This window comes from Osmerus mordax, chromosome 16 (assembly GCF_038355195.1).
Source record: "Osmerus mordax isolate fOsmMor3 chromosome 16, fOsmMor3.pri, whole genome shotgun sequence".
NCBI lineage: Eukaryota > Metazoa > Chordata > Actinopteri > Osmeriformes > Osmeridae > Osmerus > Osmerus mordax.
In genome coordinates, this window is record NC_090065.1 from 137,758 (window position 1) to 158,523 (window position 20,766).

A 20,766-nucleotide genomic window follows, 5' to 3' on the forward strand; every position below is an offset into this window, starting at 1 on the left:
GATGGAGAGAGAGACCAATTTCAGCACAAGCCACTGTCATAGTTCTTCACCAGTCGCTTTATGTGGCAGAGTTTCTGTCTGAGCTCCTGAGTCCGCTTCTTCTTGGTCAGGTAGTCTGGGGTCTGCAGAAGGTTAGGGTTAGGGTCTGCAGAGGGTTATGGTCTACATAGGGTTAGGGTCTGCAGAGGGTTATGGTCTACAGAGGGGCACAGGTACCAGATATCATCCAGACATCGCATATGCATCATACACTCACCACACATTCATAACCATTCTGTTAAACTGTAAAGTCCCAGAAATAAAATAGAAAATTCTGTCATTAATACAGCGGGTTGCTGTCTTCACAGTAACATAGCTTTAACAAACAGTGGCTTCAGAAAGTACTCAAACCCCTTTATTGTTGGTACTATATATTATTGTGCTTTAATTGTTAATGGATGAAACTGCCATAAATAATAATAAATAAGCTACACAGTTATCTGTATGTCCTCAAACTCAAACTGAAATCTCTCATTTACATAATTTGTCAAACCCTATGCTGTGGTACACCAACGACGATCTCAGCAGCATTCCATCAACTAGCCTTATCGAGAGGCTGGACAGAAGCCACTCCTGCTGTACAAGGCAGGTGTCAGCCCTTGGAGTAAGGGAAGATTCTCAGGTCTGATGAGACAAAAATGTAACTGTTTGGACAGAACTCCAAGCGCTATGTCTGATGAACACAAGGCACTGCTCATCACTTGGCTAATACCCTCCCCACGATGAAGCATGATGGGGCAGCATCATGGGGATGCTTCTTACCGGCAGGGAGACTGTTCAGAATTGAGGAAAGGATAAATACATCCTAATACGTAGAAGTCCTTGAAGAAAACCTGCTCCAGAATGCACGCAACTTCAGACTGTGGCGACGGTTCACATCACAATGACCTGGGGCCTCATGTATAAAAGATTGCGTGGCTTTCATACCAGAAGATGGCGTACGGCCAAAACTTGAAAAGTACCTACGCACAGAAATATTCACATGTATAAAACCGGTCATACGCCAGGTCCAGCGCACCTTTCCTTTATAAATCACAATCAACGTGAGATTGACCGCACGTGAACGAGCCACTGACCCCGCCTTGCCTCCTCCCATAAATTAATATGCAGATGGCCTATAAATGCGCTCCTGAGGTCATTTCTTTGTCTGAATTAAAGTGGCTTAAAACGCAAAAAAAACAGACTGTTTTTACAGACTGTGAGATCAAGATTCTAACAGAGGCAAGAAAATGTGTCCTGTTTGGCGGCCTGTCATCAGGTATTGGCAACAGAAGAAAGTCGGCGGAGTTGTTTTTAACCTTTTGCACTTTGAGATTTAGCTAAATGTAAAGTGCATTACAAATGAAATCATTATTATTATTATAGGGCCATAAATTCTGTGGGTTCGGAGAACCGGACCATGGCAGAAATTAAGAAGAAATGGTCTGATGTAAAACTTGAAATTGAGAAACAAGTGGTGGCTCATCGTAACAGCATGGCAGCTGTAGGGTTAGCGTGACATGCATTTCCTGAGTGATTTTGTCGTTCGTTTGACACCCTCAAGTTTAACAGAAGTTATTCACTGGTGGCGGATGAAACGGTATATAGCATTTCCCGTTTTGGGTTTTGGCATTTTGATGTGAACATCCACATTGATGATCAAACTTGAATTTTTATGTTTTTTGAAAAGTCAACATCATAGACGTATGACAGTAACTGTAGTGGAAATTTTATTTTGTAATGTTTGGTGAGTTTTGGCACTTTTCAGTTAGAATTCGCCATGTTACAGAGCCAGACAAGACTTTGCAGACGGTCTCACGTCTGCTCAAAGGTTTCCTTGACGGCCCGCACATTCTCACGTAGAGTACATTTTTATATACATCACACCGTATGCGTGAAAACCAGCGTACGCAAGCTTTTTGTGTGTACGCAACGTTTATACATGAGGCCCCTGGAGCGCACAGCCAAGACAAGCATACCCTTGCCGACAATATTGTATCAAACTCGATCAAGCCTCAGAACCTTTGGTCACTGCTGCTACTTGGTAGTATTCAGAACCGACTTCTCCCGTCCAGTCTGATGGAGCTAAGAAGACCTGCCAGGGAGAACGAGACAACTTTCCCAGATCCAGGGGTGCAAAGCTTGCAGGGACCCAGGAAGATTCACAGCTCTAACTTCTGCCGAAGAGGCTTCTACAAGTGGATTTACCTGAAGTAAGTGGCGGAATTTTAAGGAGATTTCGGTTTTAGAGGATCTATTCTAATGTTTTCAAAGAAATGTAATTTTTTCACTTTGTAGTTTTATGTAATTAAGTGCAGATTAGTAGGAAAATATGGCAATTGTATCCACTTACAATGAAATCTACAACTAAATGTGCTAAAATTGAAGAGGTCTGAATACTTTCTGAAGCCACTGTTTAATGGATATAATGAATACATATACTGTAGCTATATGTTGATCAAACACATACATATATATACATATATATGTATACAACCCATACATATATATGTATATAACCCATATATATACTATATATATAGGTACTTAGGAATGGTTCGCTTGACCCGATGTTAGTTTCCTCAAGGATCACAATGACTCTTGCTTAGAGACTTGTTGCTCTTGTGGTTAGTGGTAACTGATTAAAATTTTTGTACTCGCTGTGATATATTGTTTTTATTATTGTTGCTTGTCTTTTTCCACAGGTACACTTATAGCGGTTCATGTTGTTTAATTGTAACTTGTTTAACTACATGCTCTTATGGTTCTTCCCTTTGGCACTTACTTTGGTTGTTCACAATGTGTGCTTCATGTTTTGGCTAGTCGCGATGTTTTTTGGCTATCTTGTTGTTATGATCAGTGACCTATGCACTTTGTAAAGCTCTCTCTTGGAAGTCGCTTTGGATAAAAGCGTCTGCTAAATGAATAAATGTAAATATATATATATATATATATATGTACGTATACGGTCCATGTCCATAGACATAGTATACTGTAGATAATAGATCTAGATATTAATGGATGGGTAATGGTCTTACTCTCTTCAGGTCCTTCAGACGGTTGTACTCATCGGCCACTCCCTGAACAACAGAGAGAGAGAGCATCAGGGAGAAAGAGAGAGCAGTAGAGAGAGAGAGAGAGAGAGAGAGAGAGCAGCAGATAGAGCAGCAGAGAGAGAGAGCAGTAGAGAGAGAGAGCAGCATAGAGAGCAGTAAAGAGAGAGAGCAGTAGAGAGAGAGCAGCAGAGAGAGCAGTAGAGAGAGAGAGAGCAGCAGAGAGGGTAGTAGAGAGAGAGAAAGAGAGAGCAGCAGAGAGAGCAGCAGAGAGAGAGCAGTAGAGAGAGAGAGAGAGAGAGAGAGAGAGAGAGAGAGAGAGAGAGAGAGAGAGAGCAGCAGAGAGAGAGAGCAGTAGAGAGAGAAAGCAGCAGAGAGAGCAGTAAAGAGAGCAGCAGAGAGAGAGAGCAGTAAAGAGAGAGCGCAGCAGAGAGAGCAGTAGAGAGAGAGAGCAGTAGAGAGAGAGCAGCATAGAGAGCAGTAGAGAGAGAGAGCAGTAGAGAGAGCAGCAGAGAGAGCAGTAGAGAGAGAGAGCAGCAGAGAGGGTAGTACAGAGAGAGAAAGAGAGAGCAGCAGAGAGAGCAGCAGAGAGAGAGAGCAGTAGAGAGAGAGAGCAGTAGAGAGAGCAGCAGAAAGCAGTAGAGAGAGAAAGCAGCAGAGAGAGCAGCAGAGAGAGAGAGCAGTAAAGAGAGAGCGCAGCAGAGAGAGCAGTAGAGAGAGCAGCATGGAGAGAGTATGTATAATATAATGTAAATATACACATTTCACTGTAAACCGTTTCTTACCTGTTACTTCACAGAGCCTTACCTGGTACTTCACAGAGCTCTCATCCAGGGAGTCCAGCTCGCGGCTCAGTTTGTGCAGCTGGTCACTGATGTCATCCATGTCAGCACACAGGCTCCTGTAGACCTGCAGGGTAGCTGCAAACTCCCTCCGGCACTGCTGGCGCTGCTTGTCACAGCTGATCTCAGGGTACATGCTGGGGAGGAAAGGAGAGTAGGGGTGGGAAGGAGGAGGAACGGTACTTGAACTGCAGAGGATAAAAATGAGAGACAATCAATAATAATTCTATCCAGTGTGTCCTACCTATGAAGTACGTCCCCCAGGGTCGACCCTCATCCTCCTCAGCATTTCTCCTGTATCTCCCCCACCTCCTCCCCAGTGACTTACCTGAACAGGAGGTGGCTCTGGTCTTGGCCCTCCTCCCTGGTATCTTCCCCACCTCCTCCCCAGCTCCTCCTCAGCTCCGCAGTCTCTCCAGCTGTGGTGTAGCCAGTCTGGTCACGCTTGGTCTGCAGCTCTGGTGGCGGGGTCTGGCAGCGCAGGCTCTTCTTCGGGCTGTCGGCCTGCTCTGTTCTGGGACTCTCCCCCGGAGGCCCGGCCTTAGGCCCGTTGGTGTTGTCATGACAACTACAGACATCACACACTTCAGTATGGTTTCCTGTTTGGCAACTACCGCTTGTGACTGTGTGTGCTGCTGTTAGCTCAGGGAACCGAGGCGTCAAGGCAGAAATAGTCAGTGAGTGGCTTGTAGCTTTTTTAAGGCAGAACATATTGTACAATATGTTCAATATGTTCATTGAACAATAATACAGATTCAACCGGAAACGTGATCTTGTATTAAAACTGAGCTGTTTACCTCTGTTTACGCTAGCATTGTTACCTAAGCAACCAAGTTTGAACACTCACCCATTGTAGGTTCCCTCGCTGTAGACGCTTGCTGGTCCGTCGCCATAGGCGACCACGCTGTTCTGGACCCTGAGCAGGGGATCAGCTCTCTCACAGATGACAAGCGTGGGGGCCTGAAGGACGCTGCGGCCCTCTCCAACATGGTTCACCTGGAACACCGTCATGGAACACAGTCATGGAACACAGTCATGAAACACAGTCATGCATCATGGAACACAGTCATGGAACACAGTCATGGAACACAGTCATGGAACACAGTCATGAAACACAGTCATGCATCATGGAACACCCGTCATGGAACACAGTCATGAAACACAGTCATGCATCATGGAACACCCGTCATGGAACACAGTCTAACCATAGCCGGTATTAATGAATCTCCGTACCATTAAATCAAACAGTCTTACAGGATGAGCAAACTCAAGCTTCTCAGGCCTTCAACATCTTTAAAAGCATGAAGCTACAACCGTCATCAACAGCAGGATACATATAACTCCATCAACTTGATACATATGGAACAACATTCATTAACAGTATGATGCTGTGAATCTAACAGCAGAAATCTACACTGTCATCAACAGCTATACGAGTTACACATTTCATACATAACATCACGTTGTTTCCTGACACAAGCATAACTGTGCTGTTTCTAAAAGATTAAATGATTCACGGCTGCACACTGTTAGCTTTGAGGCAATCCAACACTTGTATTCATTATACATAACATCCATTATATATGTTCCTATGTAAGGCTATCGCCTTCACTGGCCTACTGTTACTTAGGTATAAAATGCAGGCCTGCCTGTGGGCCCTGGACCATTATATAACACAAGCTTAGCATTGCAAAATCTTAGCATAGCACAAGCCTAGCATAACACAAGCCTAGGTCAACACAAGCCTTGCAATGCACAAGCCTAGGATAGTACAAGCCTAGGTTAACACAAGCCTAGGATAGTACAAGCCAGAGATAGCAGGAGCAAAGCATAGGAGACAGCATGTGAAGGGCTTGTATATCCCTAGGATAACACATGCTTAGAATACCACATCCCTCTATCCATCTATCTTCTTCTTCCCTCAAATCTAATGCTGACACTCACACGCAAGCTGTTAAACACCATTTGAAAATGAGTTAAACTCTTTTATTTGTTCCTTAGATCATGGTGACCATATAATTGCTTGAAGAATGCTGCTGACTTACTGTAAACACCATGTTTGCTCTCTGGCCTTCAACACTAAGGGTGTTATCAGCCTGGTTAATGATGTACCACAAAGAAACCAGGTGTGCCTCAGAAAGACAAACAGACCCACGGCACTAGAAACCAGTCATAACTCACACCACCTTCATTCAGCAGATACTAAGATTACAATAGGGAGTGCTATTTAGACAATAACCCCACCCAGTCCTGAACCCTCTAGCCCAGCCCTGAACCCTCTAGCCCCACCCTCTAGCCCTGAACCCTCTAGCCCCACCCTCTAGCCCTGAACACTCTAGCCCCACCTGATAGCCCTGAACCCTCTAGCCCCACCCTCTAGCCCTGAACACTCTAGCCCCACCTGATAGCCCTGAACCCTCTAGCCCCACCTGATAGCCCTGAACCCTCTAGCCCCACCTGATAGCCCTGAACACTCTAGCCCCACCTGATAGTCTTGAACCCTCTATCCCAACCTGATAGCCCTGAACGCTCTACCCCAACCTGATAGTCCTGAACACTCTAGCCCAACCGTATAGTCCTGAACCCTCTACCCCAGTCCTGAACACTCTACCCCAACCTGAGCACTGTTAGACATACACCAGTTGATACAGGCTTGCTAGATATAAGGTTGTTAGATATAGACTTGTTAGATATAGAGCACCCTGCCATTTATAAACCTGCTTGATATGGACCCGCTCGACACAAAGCACTAAATAAAAACTTCTGCAAAGTGAGTAACATGTGAATGTGACGTGACTGCTCCCTGGTCACCCAGTCCTGGACGTCCTGTCCCTCTGCAGCCCTGAGCATCGGCCTCTCCCAGTAGATGTTGGCTTTGCCATGGCGCCAGATCTTACTGCGTGTCTTGTAGGCGTAGTAGGCAGCCATGGTCAGAGCTATGACCACAAGCAGACCCAACACCAGCGCCACAGCCTGGGGAACAGACAGCACAGACACAGTCATACCCAACACCAAGACTAAATATCTACTAGACATACCTGTAAAGCGCCCTGCTAGATATAGACCTGCTAGACATAGATTTCTAGACATAGACCCTGCTAAATATAGACCTGTTGGATGAAGAGAACCCTGCTAGATCTTGACATACTAGATATGAAGCACTAAATATCAGAGCTACTGGATGTAGAGGACCCACCTCCTCAGGGTCCATGAAGCAGTAATGTTTTAGGTACTGGTTGTACATGGGGAATCCCCCTGGGAGCCCGGACCCCACGCTGCCACTCAGGCTGGGCACGTTCAGGGTCTGGCACATCCTCAGCATGGGGTTGTACAGCACACTCTGGGAGCTCTGAGACGCAGGGTTCACCCCGATCACAAACACGATGTCCATGATGCCCTGGAGAACAGCCAGCACCACGTCACACACCAACACCGCCAGGTAGAACCTGCGGCCACGCGCAGCACGCGAACGAGAGAAACTCCCCACCAGGAATCCGAGCGACACCAGGAAGTTGATGGCTGCCATGGAGATCATGGCGGACTTGGCGGAGTAGGGGGTCATGTAGGAGCTGGCATAGCCGTAGGTGCCTCCGTAGTAGCCCACCTGAGCCCCCGCGGCCCCCAGCCCATAGCTCCCCAGCCCTGCCCCATGGCCATGCATGTCCCACACCAGGGTAGATGCCACGCAGGCGAAGATCAGGAAGCTCATGAGGATGGTGACGCCCTGGAAGGTCTTCACCAGACCGGGCGGTGAAAACCAGTCGTGGAAGAACTGAGGACGCTCGTCCTGATAGATGGAGTCTGTTGGAGGGGAGGCCTCGTGTTGGCTCCAGGGGAAGAGGCTGCTGCGGGGGTACAGGCTGTTGCGTGGGGGGTAGAGGGCTGGGGAGGCGCTGTGCTGGGGGGGGCTGTAGAAGGGAGGGCTGTCATTGTAACGACTATCATGCATGATTCTGACAAATCGAATGCCTGTAAAGCGAAAATATGATATTTTCTCTTATACATCAGACAATGGGAAAGTTTCACTCTTAAAATCAATGATACAATCACACCATGACGCTGTTCAATAACATATTTTCTGTTTCAGTTTTGTCTCATTTTGTCTCTACCATAGTCTGTCTATCGCTATCCATGCCTGCTTGTCTGTCTGTCTCTGTCCTACCCTGTCTCTGTTCTACCCTGTCTCTATCTTACCCTGTCGCAATCTTACCCTGTCTCTGTCCCAGCCTGTCTCTATCTTACCCTGTCGCTATCTTACCCTGTCTCTATCTTACCCTGTTGCTATCTTACCCTGTCTCTGTCCCAGCCTGTCTCTGTTCTACCCTGTCTCTATCTTACCCTGTCTCTGTCCCAGCCTGTCTCTATCCTACCCTGTCTCTATCCTACCCTGTCTCTATTTACATTTACATTTAGTCATTTAGCAGACGCTCTTATCCAGAGCGACTTACAGTAAGTACAGGGACATTCCCCCCGAGGCAAGTAGGGTGAAATGCCTTGCCCAAGGACACGACGTCATTTGGTACGGCCGAGAATCGAACCAACAACCTTCTGATTAATAGCCCGACTCCCTAACCGTTTAGCCATCTGACTCCCTATCCTACGCTCTTTCCTACCCTGTCTCTGTCCCAGCCTATCTATCAGTCTGTGTTTCTGTCCTAGCCTATCTTTTTCAGTCTACTGCAACTGAACCCAACAGACCTAAATAATTTAGACGTACGGTGATCAGTAGAGGAGTCAGTCAGGCATGGTATTCACAGAGTGTGGATCTGCTAGCCAGTTGCTAATGCCAATATCTGCACCATGTGGTGAAGCAGCACAAGAGTCAGCAACACTTTAAAGTACACTAAGGACCCCGAGACAAACACAGTTGTGGTATACACACACACAGACGGATGTGTTCCTACTCCATTCAAAGTAAGTGAGGTATAATATTCCAGGACAGTAAGACATACATATGCGCTCATGCTATGTTCTTCATTCTATAGTTTTTAGACATGAACTAAGAATATATGTTAAAGCAATTACAGACTACAATCTCACCAGGTTAACTTTCCAGCTCATTTATAGATTTAAAGCACACAACCAGATTGCAGCAACTATTGCAGCATTTAGTGTTTCTTTACCCAAGATAAGTGACGCTGAAAAAAGGTTTGCTGTTTACTTACGCAATGGAGATAGCGCAAGTTCAGCTTTGTTCCATGAAAGTTTATTGTTGATGAGAGTGACATCACAAATTACTTCCACTTACGTAGGTCATTTATTGTAGATGCTGGCACATCTCTGCCATTAGTGCCTATTTAAACGTGTCTTTCTGTTGACGACCTGTTCTGTTGACTACTTGTTATAATACTGCTCTGCGCATGTCAGGTAGAAAACATGAGAAGCTGGTGATGACCCAGTCACAATGGGGACTCCGGTCGGCTCTGTCTGTGCCCAATAGATATGGAGGAAATTTAGGAACATTATTTAATAAATTCACACTATGACAGTAAAATATATCATAAAAATTATTAAGAAAAGACTTTTAAAAAAAACAGGACTTCAGCTTAACCAGTTGTTAAAACTAATATCAAACGTCCAAACATTTAGAGAAAGACCAGAGTTTTCATAGGTGTACTTACATTTTTCAACTGATATGTCTGTATATACAGTATATACATTTTAAAAGGTATGCAAACTCAATATTGAAGATTGCATAGATTCAAAAGCAAACAACTGTTTGTTACTGCTTATTTACTCTTCAAAATACAAAAAGTGAAAGTGTACAATGAAGCAGGGTTCTCTCAGTGCAAGAGGTAGGCTATAGGTGATGTGGGAGCCTCAAATAGTTGGATGCAACTGTTTCAACTAGGCTAAGAAAAAAGGGAAATCCTGTGTAAAAATTGCCTGAATGCCGTAACAGGCCTTGTTACAAACGTGTGCGTTGTGATGTTGTGAAAGTTCTGACTGTGGCTAGCTAGTTAGCTACCGTTAGCTGCATGTATTCTGCCTAAACCATGCAACGGAACCTTCACGGAAATACAAGCAACGCAATCGGGATCAAGACGAACATTTTGACACCGACCAGTGTCTATGTAGTGCAAAAATTGAGGGACTAGTTAGGGTGGGAAAATAATAAGAAATAAAGAAATAAATAGCTATATATGAGAGAGAATATAGGTTGTGCCTTTTCAAAGGCAAACACACGCAATAATGCCAATTGACACCCCAGCATGCTTTCTGCGTAATATGATCCTCTTATAATTATACTTTTATGATCAAGTTTCATTTTGGAGAAGCAGACATTTTACAGGAGTATCATCTATAACATGATTTAAGTACAAATAATATTGATTGTCTTTGATAAACAGATTTTTGGTGATGTCGTTGATATTCAAACACTATTCCTGTCAGCAGTATGCAAATTCCCACACTATCCTCCCTGATATCTGAATGGAACTAAGACAAATTGCTTCAAAGTGTAAACCGGTTTGCTGATCAGACCCCCTTTATTTCTCTACAGTAAAGTGGAGAAGTGATTCAACCACATGGCAAAGCAAGTACGTCGATTTAGACTGATTAGGTTGTTTTGGCCTTTTGCTTGGAAGGGCAACATACGTTAAGAATCATTGGAGTTTTAAATGAGACCACTGAGGTAAGAATGTCTCCTGGGGAGAGCGGTCCAAAGTCCAAAGGTGAGAGTTTATGATCTTTCCTCTCTGCAGTCCCACACTCAAACACTGCAGTGATGGCAGACATGTAACAATCATGGCATGGCAGAGCAACAAATGACCAAACTCATATTATATGTGTGGTGACAACATCACACAGTAAAGCCCCTTAGAAGAGCTTCAGCTTGGTCTCTACGTTCTTCAGCTTCAAGTCTCTGTGTTCTGGTCGTATTCTCGGATACGGTCCTTGATGTGGCTGAGTTTAGCTTTCAGGTATTCACAACGTTTCTTCTTTTCCAGGAAGGCTGGGTCCTGGTGAACACACACCCACAACGCCACACGCACATATGCACACACACACACCTTTTCAGCAGCAGCACTATTGCTCAGTCTGATATGACAGGAGCATGGTCTGGTTGAACGGGCAACGTTGCTGAGAAAGCTGGGTTTACAGGGAGCTGGTTCTACCTGTGTTTACAGGGAGCTGGTTCTACCTGGGTTTACAGGGAGCGGGTTCTACCTGGGTTTACAGGGAGTGGGTTCTACCTGGGTTTACAGGGAGCGGGTTGAACTTTGGTTTACAGCAGCTAAAGGCGAGAATAGTTCCACAATAGTTAAAGGCTGTGGCAGTTGCTGGATCATTTGGGGAATTATTTCAGGCAATTAGAGAAAATGTGAATGAATGGCAAGGACAAATAATAACTATTTATCACTTACATTTTTCTTTAGCTCATATTTCTTCAAGATATGATCAATTCTCATGTTCTCCTGTAAGACATAATTAATTAATTATTAATTAATTAATAACATAGATTACATGTTCGGTCTGTCTGTCTGCCTGTCTGTCTGTGTAGATGCCATGGTTGTCTGTCTGCCTCCCTGTCTGCCTCCCTGTCTGTCTGCTTGTCTGTCTGCTGGTCTCACCCCCTGGTCTCCGTTCCTCAGCAGGGTGTCCATCATGGCGTCCATGCGTGTGAACTTGTCCAGGGTGGCGCTGACCTCGGCATGCAGTTCTCGGTACTCCTGGTACTGGTCTTTAAACACGGTCCGGTAATCATCCCGTTCCTCCAGGCGCTGCACTGCGGGGAACTTCCTGTAGCGAGCAGGAAGTACAGGTTAGATTAGTCTGTCTGTCTGCTTGGCTGTCTGTCTGGATGTCTGTCTGTCTGCTTGGCTCTGTCTGTCTGTCAGCCTGTCTGTCTGTCTGTCTGTTTGTTTGGCTGCCTGTCTGTCTGTCTGTGAAGATGGCCTGTTGGTCTGCCTGCCTTCTTGCCTGCTTGTTTGTTTGTGTCTGCCTGTGTGTCCCATTGGGAACAGGACACAAGCTAGTATAACACTATATTAGGTATCCACAGTGTTGTAGTCAAGACCACCTAAATCGAGACCAAGTCATGACCAAGACCAGAGTGTGTCAAGATCAAGACAAGACCAAGACTTTGTTGGGTCGAGACCGAGTCAAGTCCAAGACCAAGGCAGGGAGATACTGAGTCAAGACCAGACCAAGGCAGGGCGAGACCGAGTCAAGACCAGACCAAGGCAGGGCGAGACCGAGTCAAGACCAGACCAAGGCAGGGCGAGACCGAGTCAAGACCAGACCAAGGCAGGGCGAGACCGAGTCAAGACCAGACCAAGGCAGGGCGAGACCGAGTCAAGACCAGACTACTCAAAAAGAAACACACAGGCAGTAGGGTTTGACAAGGTAAAAAGTTAGAATGGATCTGTAACTGTTAATTGGAACTCAAAATGAGCACTTTTAAAGTAGTGCCGTGTGCTTAAGGCCAGGCAAAGCAGCCTATTTAATATGTTAAAAAAATTCTTCTTAGAGGCACATTAGTACTCAGATCCCTCAGTGAAGGAGCGCGGTACCGCAGCGTTTAACTTAACTTTATTAAGTCGGGTTAAAAAATTTGGGTATTCAGCAAATACAAAAATGTGTCCAACGTAATGTGTATTTAACATAAAGTTCAAAAAACTATTTTGCACTCAAATTAATGCCAAATTATTTAGGTTGTGCCCTGCACATGCTCACATTCATTGTGGAAATCCCCATCTACCATCACATCAAACCCAGACTACGTCCTAGGTTGAGAAAGGTCTAACTTCAGCGCTCCCTACTAAGGCCCCCCTAAACCGGAACTCTCTCCTCAGACCCCTCTTTTCAGGTGTAACCTAGGTTACCACCACCGCTGGTTGGGTGATGTATTGTATTTAGCATTGCGGCTAGTTAAACATTATCACAAAATATTATGTTTTAGAGTGTTTAAATTATCCTTCTCAAACCACATTTATGTTATAAACATAGTTTAAGAAAATAAAGGGAGAGAGAATTTTTTCATTTAGTAGACTTTTAGATATAGATTTTTAGCAGATTTACACTTCCAGTGTAGCTGCAGACTGTGATTGTATGCTATATGTAAGCCCCGAATGTTTACGGTGCGTGTCCACTACAGCGTTTTTTAACGCTCTGCACCGCTTGCCTTCCCACAGTACACCACGCTCGGGGGCGTGTTAGGCAAATTAGTTGTAGTTCTCTAAGGTCACTGTTGTAGTGATGGCCAAGCGTGCAGACCTGGGTTCATGTACTGACAATAACGATCAAAATACCACTTTTACACAACATTTGTGTAAAAATACACAATATTTTACTAGTGCAAGATTACAGTAGACTACATGTTACGCCACTGGTCACTCAACCAATCGTGTGTCGGCTGGGCTAGCGAGCTAGCAGTGGCACAGAACAGTCACGTAATGTGACGAGACTGAATGTAAAAGTTTAAAAACACACCAGGGACACTGACAACATGCACCATGCATTATTATTTTAATGAAATCTTAAAATTCAGGCTCGTCACATTACGTAACTTTGTTCTGAACAGAACTGGGTATGCAGACACATACAATAAGTTTTTCCTCCATCTTGAAACTGTGAAACCTAGAAATGTTTGCCATGACCAATGGTTGCTACGTTACAAGAAACAAGAAACCAATCCGATTGGCCAACGCTAGCATTTAACGCTCCTCATTTACATAAATACATTTACATAGAGAAATTTCTACTCGTAATGCTCCGCTCGCTTCCCACAATGCTCCACTCGCTTCCCACAATGCCCTACGCGAGCGTTAACGCCCGGCTTCAGGTGTTAAATGCGCCATCCGCTCCGCTGTAGTGGACACGCACTGTTACAACGTCTGGCTCCGCGCCTGATTAGCTACAACATAGCTTTTGTGGCCCGGCTCGTTATCAAAAACATAATCTGGCAAACAAATGAAATTAACGCCCTGAAACATACAGTATATTGTTACATTGGTAGCTAGCTAATACTCGCTAAATATCTTTGTGTAGAGGGGAAGAGATTTCTGAAGAGTTTTGGTACAGAGGCAGATTGCAAACGTTAGGTAACTAGCTTTGCTAGCGTCACTTACGCTTGGCTCACCTTTTTTAATGTTTTCTTTCTAAATGCCAGTAAAAGTTTGATGTAGGCCTAGTCCCAGCCTTCTCAGTGAACGTCTCTTTGCAGAATTTACACAAACTGTGTGTTTTGTTTTGGACGCTATTGTAAACTCTTTGTGGTTCAGGTAACAAAATCTAATTATAGCTGATTTGGCCAACATCTTCAGACAGCCACTTTCTCCGTCCTTCACTTTTAGGGTGCGAGGATTCGTGATGGGTAATTTCAAATTAGAAGTTAGTGGAGTTATTGGTTGCATTTGTCTCGAGTCCTACAACACTGGGTGTCCGGTCAACTTGTTATTAGGGTCAGGTATTTTTCTTTGTATCTGGTTTAAGTGTACTTCAGTGCTCTGGACTGGTGACTACAATGAGGAAGACCTTGTTCAGATTTTCTGACATGGTCGCCTTACTTTTCCCTATCTTTGAATATCCCTAATCTGATGTGACTGTACTGGGGACATTATCCAGCTAGTTAATGATCTACATTAGACTGCGACTTACAAGGATCCTTGGGTATATCTCATTTAGTCATTTTTCAAATCTCAGTGGTAGAGCATTTAACTGCAGATGAAGTCACAAGTTTGAATCCCCCTTGTACGTTTCTTTGGAGAAAAGCATCTGCTAATTAATCATATTATTATTATTTTCATCAGTCCTTGCAGCAGGTCACTCCTCCACTAACTCCCCTGCTCCTCCTCTCTCCTCCCTCCCTGCTCCTCCTCTCTCTCCTCCCTCCCTCCCTGCTCCTCCTCTCTCTCCTCCCTCCCTGCCTGCTCCTCCTCTCTCTCCTCCCTCCCTCCCTGCTCCTCCTCTCTCTCCTCCCTCCCTCCCTGCTCCTCCTCTCTCCTCCCTCCCTGCTCCTCCTCTCTCCTCCCTCCCTCCCTGCTCCTCCTCTCTCTCCTCCCTCCCTCCCTGCTCCTCCTCTCTCTCCTCCCTCCCTGCCTGCTCCTCCTCTCTCTCCTCCCTCCCTCCCTGCTCCTCCTCTCTCTCCTCCCTCCCTCCCTGCTCCTCTCCTCCCTCCCTCCCTGCTCCTCCTCTCTCTCCTCCCTCCCTCCCTGCTCCTCCTCTCTCCTCCCTCCCTCCCTGCTCCTCCTCTCTCTCCTCCCGCCCTCCCTGCTCCTCCTCTCTCTCCTCCCTCCCTCCCTGCTCCTCTCTCTCCTCCCTCCCTCCCTGCTCCTCCTCTCTCTCCTCCCTCCCTCCCTGCTCCTCCTCTGTCTCCTCCCTCCCTTCCTGCTCCTCCTCTCTCTCCTCCCTCCCTCCCTGCTCCTCCTCTCTCTCCTCCCTCGAGTCATCAATGTAATGTCCTGTGTTAGTCACACTGTTCACTCACAGGATGTAATCTGCTCTGGGTTTGGAAGTGTAGTCTGGTGCAGTTGGGAGCCCAACCAGCCAATGCTGGCTGTTTTTGTGCTGGCTGGTTCTGTGCTGGCTGGTTCTGTGCTGGCTGGTTCTGACCTGCCTCTCAGAACCCATCTCATCCTCAAATACAATCCTCCTGGGGGAGGAAGGGGCTGACGAGACCACGCCACGGAGATGACACTCCTGGGGTGAAAATCAGAGGATGTTATTACATACTGTAGGAAGATGCTGATATATTGGTGGGTACAATATATCAATATATTTGATTAATTTGGGACTTACCTTACTAATATCCATTAGCTTCACCTCTTCTCTGCCTCTCTCAAAGTGCTGCCTCTCTCTGCCCTCTCTGCCTGTCTCCCAGCGCTGCCTGTCTTGCCTCGTTGCCTCATGTCGCCACATCTTCAGACACACCAAGAAGCTCACCAGGTACATTGCCATGGTGATGAAGATGAACGCAGCGCCTGCCATCTGTCCCCCGTCCACCCTGCACAGACTGGACAGCAGGGGATTGACCCCGACCGTCATGTAGCATAGCCCTCCCCTGTTCAGGTCGTTGAGGTACACAATGCCAGCAGCCATGTAGAGCAGGAACAGGACTATGTTGATGGCAGCTTCCGTCAGTGGCCACCAGGGGGCGTCCAGCAGAATAGAGCGGTAGTACATGGTGAAGCCCATCACCAGGAGCAGCAGGGTGGCCACCCAGGACAGCCCCACCATGGCCAGCACGAAGGGAGTCATGGGGCCCCTGTAGTGGTACCCTGGCACTCCACTGTGAAGTCCGTACGCGCTGGACCACTGGCTGTCCTTCTGGATGTAGGCGCAGACACAGGCGAATACCATGCCTGCAAACAACAGCTCCATCCCAGCCAGCAGGCGCAGCATGCCCGGCCAGGACTTCAGGTAGGAGTACTTCATGTTGTAGACCTCCAGCTTCTCTGCATACTGCTCCGCGAGGTGCAAACTACTGAGCTCAGACCCCTCTAGGGGGTGGAGGTCTGTGGGGGTGGAGGAGCACCTGCGTTGAGGGAGGGGGCTCACAGGGGGGCTCACCCTAGTGCCGTTAGGCAGGATGTGGACCCCCCCAGGTCCCTGCTCAGACTCTGCTGCTCCACTGCTCCACTTCTGTAGGAGACTTCCCCATGACCGGGTTAGGTTAACCCTAACCGTTCCCCATGACCGAGGCAGATGGCCCCTCCAGCCCTCCCTCAGGCCCCCCTGCTGAGTGCCTGCACCGTCCTTATGTTCATACGGAGGAGTACTACCTGATTGGCCCGTGGATGCCACATCATCGGAAAAGTCGTCCGCTGAGCTTGTTTGTTGCACTGGGGTGTCAGTTCTAGAGAATGAGTCTCCCTCCCCTCCTCTCTTCCAGATCCTGCTCAAACTGTTCATCCCCCTGTACCCTCTGCAACCATACTAGTCTATCTTCTCTAAGTACACTACTGTACCTTCTCTAAGCACACTAGTCTACCTTTTCTAAGGACACTAGTGTACCTTCTCTAAGCACACTAGTCTATCTTCTCTAAGCACACTACTCTACTTTCTCTAAGCACACTAGTCTACCTTCTCTAAGCACACTAGTCTACCTTCTCTAAGCACACTACTCTACTTTCTCTAAGCACACTTGTCTACCTTCTCTAAGCACACTACTCTACCTTCTCTAGGGACACTAGTCTACCTTCTCTAAGCACACTAGTCTACTGTCTCTAAGCACACTAGTCTACCTTCTCTAAGCACACTACTCTACCTTCTCTAAGCACACTACTCTTGGTGGTGGAGGAGGAAGTGGAGGAGGAGGAGGATGAAGAAGAAGGAGGAGTATGAAGAAGGAGGAGGAGGAGAAGGATGAAGAAGGAGGAAGTGGAGGAGGAGGAAAATAACAAAGTTGTCAGTATAGGTGATCTGTGTAAACCAGAATTTTATTTTATTTTAATTCCTCTGACTGCTTATGTATATAATATGCAGTTTGGAGTAATTAAGGTCATATTAATATTTAGGAACTTGTGTGAAAAGTTTACTGGTCTCACAGTCTGAGGAAAAAAGTAACGTAATGTTTACAATCTTCACAGTTTACAATCTTCATGGTATTGAGCATTAATCAACCTTCAACTTAACATTGTGGATAAGAGAGAATTTACTTGATGGGCTACAAACTAAATACAATAAGAGTTGTGATTCAGATGAGATAAAGTTTAGATAAATATATCAAACACGATCTACCACGTTAACATCAAGTCAGACCTCTTACCTTGTCTCTGTAGACCAGTGCTGACTAATGAAGACCAGTGCTGACCAGTGAAGACCAGTGCTGACCAGCAGATGTGGACTGGGAGGTTAACAGCTAGTCATACCTCTTACCTTGTCTCTGAGGACCAGTGCTGACCAGCAGAGGTGGACTAGGAGGTAAACAGCAAAGATGGCTGCTGCCAGAATGGACTCAGTTCTCCCCTCAGGTGACGCAGCACTTAATCACAGCTTAATCATTAGCTACCCTCTGCCTTCCAGGGAGTGAGGTGGGGACAGACTGGTACAGCTTAATCATTAGCTCTGTAGGTGCTGCGAGCCGGCTAGAAATGGCCTGATTCCTGACAGAGAGAGAGGAGAGGGGGGAGAGAGAAAGAGAGAAACGCACAACTGAGCATACAGATAATGGCAGGCATGAGAGACAGCAGGGTGTTTCTGGGAAACAATATGTGCAGTTTTATATGGGTTTAATTAGTTAGCTTATGGTGTCATTGCAGTGTTGGTGAAAAAGTTTCCGATCTTCTCATAATTCCTAGACAACAGTTAATACCACAGCATGACTTATTCTTTTTATTCAATAGGAAACCTTTATGTTGCTTTGGATAAAAGTCCTAAATTAACACACATTGTTATAAGAATATCCAAGTTATGTTATTGCTATGAGAGCAAGGTGGAGTGCAGTTATGCAACACTAGAGGGCAGTATGTTATCTTCTTCTCAGGATTGCTGCAAGCTGCCAATGTACACTCTCACACGATGCCGCAAGCTCTGTTGCCACCAGCTCCACCGCCTGAAAGAGTGTCTTATTCTCTTTCACTTTTCTGTGGAAAAGAAATGAACCTAACCCGTAAACTCAACATGTCTGTTAACTCTCCGGTCTGACACTTTTTATGTACATTTTGCCAAAATGTGGCTTTTGACTACACTAGGACGTTATTAACCCCTAATGCTTAGTATTTTATTTTATTTTCAGCACAACCTCAGTTTACAAAATAAATTATTTAAATGAAATCACATATTAAATCAAATCAAAATGTATTTGTATAGCCCTTTTTACACGCAAGCATGTCACAGAGGGCTTCACATACGCCCATATTAAGATAGGGTGTAAGATAGGGTGTACAGCGTAGTGTGGAGGACATAGTGTGTAGGGTGTATTGTAGGCCGTAGTGTGTAGGGTTTAGAACCCCAAGGTATGAACCACCACTGAGGGGGTACATATGTGGATATACAGTATATATATACAGAAAGAGAGAGAGGTATGTCTTCATTTCTTTATTTGTATTCTTCCAGGATACATTTTTTTATAGAGATTCTCTTCACGTAATTTTAAAACAGGGAATGCATCGTCATACAGCATCACATTACTGCAACTCTAGATCAGCAACTCTAGAAATCCTAGGTTCCTAATAAAAAACTAAATGTCAGTAAAAAAAACAAAAACAAACAAACCAACAAATGAAGCATCAAATCTAAAAGTAAACTCCTCCAGCCATCCAGAGGGCTGCACCGCTGTCACGGTGCCCCATTGTCACGGCAACCCGTTGTCACGGTGCCCCGGCCATGCAGGGGTGAGGCTCGTGGTGTCTCTTCTCAGTCCTGTACCTGAAGACAAGTGGAAGCTCCGGTTTGTAGTGGTGGAATGGCAGACTACAGATTTCATAGCTGTGTGTCTCTGTGTGTGTGTGTCTGTGTGTGTGTGTGTGCGTGTGTGTGAACAAAGAGTTTAAGTGAACACATCCTTTTTTCCTATCTCGCTTGCTAGTCTTATACTCTGATTTCAGTATTTTTTGTGGTTGGTATAAATAGAAAAAGACAAAGAAAGTTTGAAGATATTAATAGAGATACTGTGTCATGGAGGCAATGTTATGCATTACATTAAGACATTTTCTTTGAAATTTTGGAGGAATGTATCTGAAAAAGGAATGCAATGCTCTTATTCAGAGTGTTAACATCGTAAAAAACTTGCTCTGAAATTAGTCATTAAATAACCCTCTACTATTTATACATTCAGGCACTGAAAAATCACATGTCATTATGTAACTAAAAAAGATAGTTGCTCTCATTGTTCCCTTGGTAAGAACAGGGAAACTGAAACTTTAAGTTGGCATTAGTGTTAATTCCTACTCAGTAGTCATGTCATGTGCACCCCCTTGTCCCTCCATAGTGTGTCGTTCCCTCCTCCTCCTCCTCCCTCCCTCCCTCCCTCCCTGACTGACCCTAACCCTGCCTCACCATCTCCCTGAAGTGGATTTCTCAACTCAAAAGACAGCTGAGTTCTTTGTGGCCATTTTGAAACCTTGAATATGGGGACACACACTGTCACACCAGTCCTGTAAAAAAGGACTCCAGCGCAGAATCAGGTGTAATCTGTCCAACCACACCCCCCTTCCTATTTGTCCCTCAATACCTCTCTTTCTCTCCCTCCATCCTATCTTTCTCTCTCCATCACCTCTCTCTCTCTCCCTCCATAATCTCTCACTCCATCACTATCTATTTATGTCCTTCCAGCTCCTACTCTCTCCTCTGGCCCTGATTCCCCAGCTTTCTCTCCATCTTCCTTCCTTTCCCGCCTCTCTCTCTATCTTTATCTCCATCTTCCATCCTCTCTCTTCATCTGTATCCCTCATGTCCACGCCCAGCTGCTTGCCTCCTTCTGTACTGGTATCTTTCTTTTCTTGCCCCTTCTTCTTTCACTCGATCTCTACGTTACCTCTATCTCTCTATCTTCCTCCACTGCATTAAGTGTCCCCAAATGTGATGTTCGTACTTTCTCCAGACTGAAATCACAGAACTATACAAGGGCTTTTACAAAAAAAGCTAACTTGGACAGCCATACAATGGCCAAAACATAAACCATATCTCAACTTATCTCCGTTTAAGTCATTTTAAATCAGTCACTCTAGGATGACTAGGTGTCCTTGTTAGCTGTGCCTCCTCCTCCACCCAGGGTCCATCGGGGGGCAAGGTGGCAGGGGTCAGAGGTCATATGGTGAGAAGCTCCAAAGGCAGAGTCACAGGGGTGGTGGGAGAGATGATGGGGGGGGGGGTCTAGCCGCTGTCGGAGGAGGTGTGAGGAGCGGTGGAGGGGAGGGTCTATTTGCTGTCGAAGGAGGTGTGAGGAGCAGTGGAGGGGGAGGGGGGGG

General features: G+C 45.8%; 1 protein-coding gene across 1 annotated transcript; it reads right to left on the minus strand.

Moving 5' to 3' along the window:
• Positions 1–20: 20 nt before the first annotated feature.
• Positions 21–16,768, minus strand: LOC136958741 (uncharacterized). The gene is given in 12 exon segments (XM_067252838.1): positions 21–122; positions 3,057–3,098; positions 3,879–4,050; positions 4,242–4,481; positions 4,761–4,909; positions 6,725–6,886; positions 7,110–7,851; positions 10,760–10,875; positions 11,281–11,331; positions 11,488–11,656; positions 15,345–15,556; positions 15,656–16,768. Coding segments are annotated over 12 exon segments (3,270 nt in total).
• Positions 16,769–20,766: the final 3,998 nt, after the last annotated feature.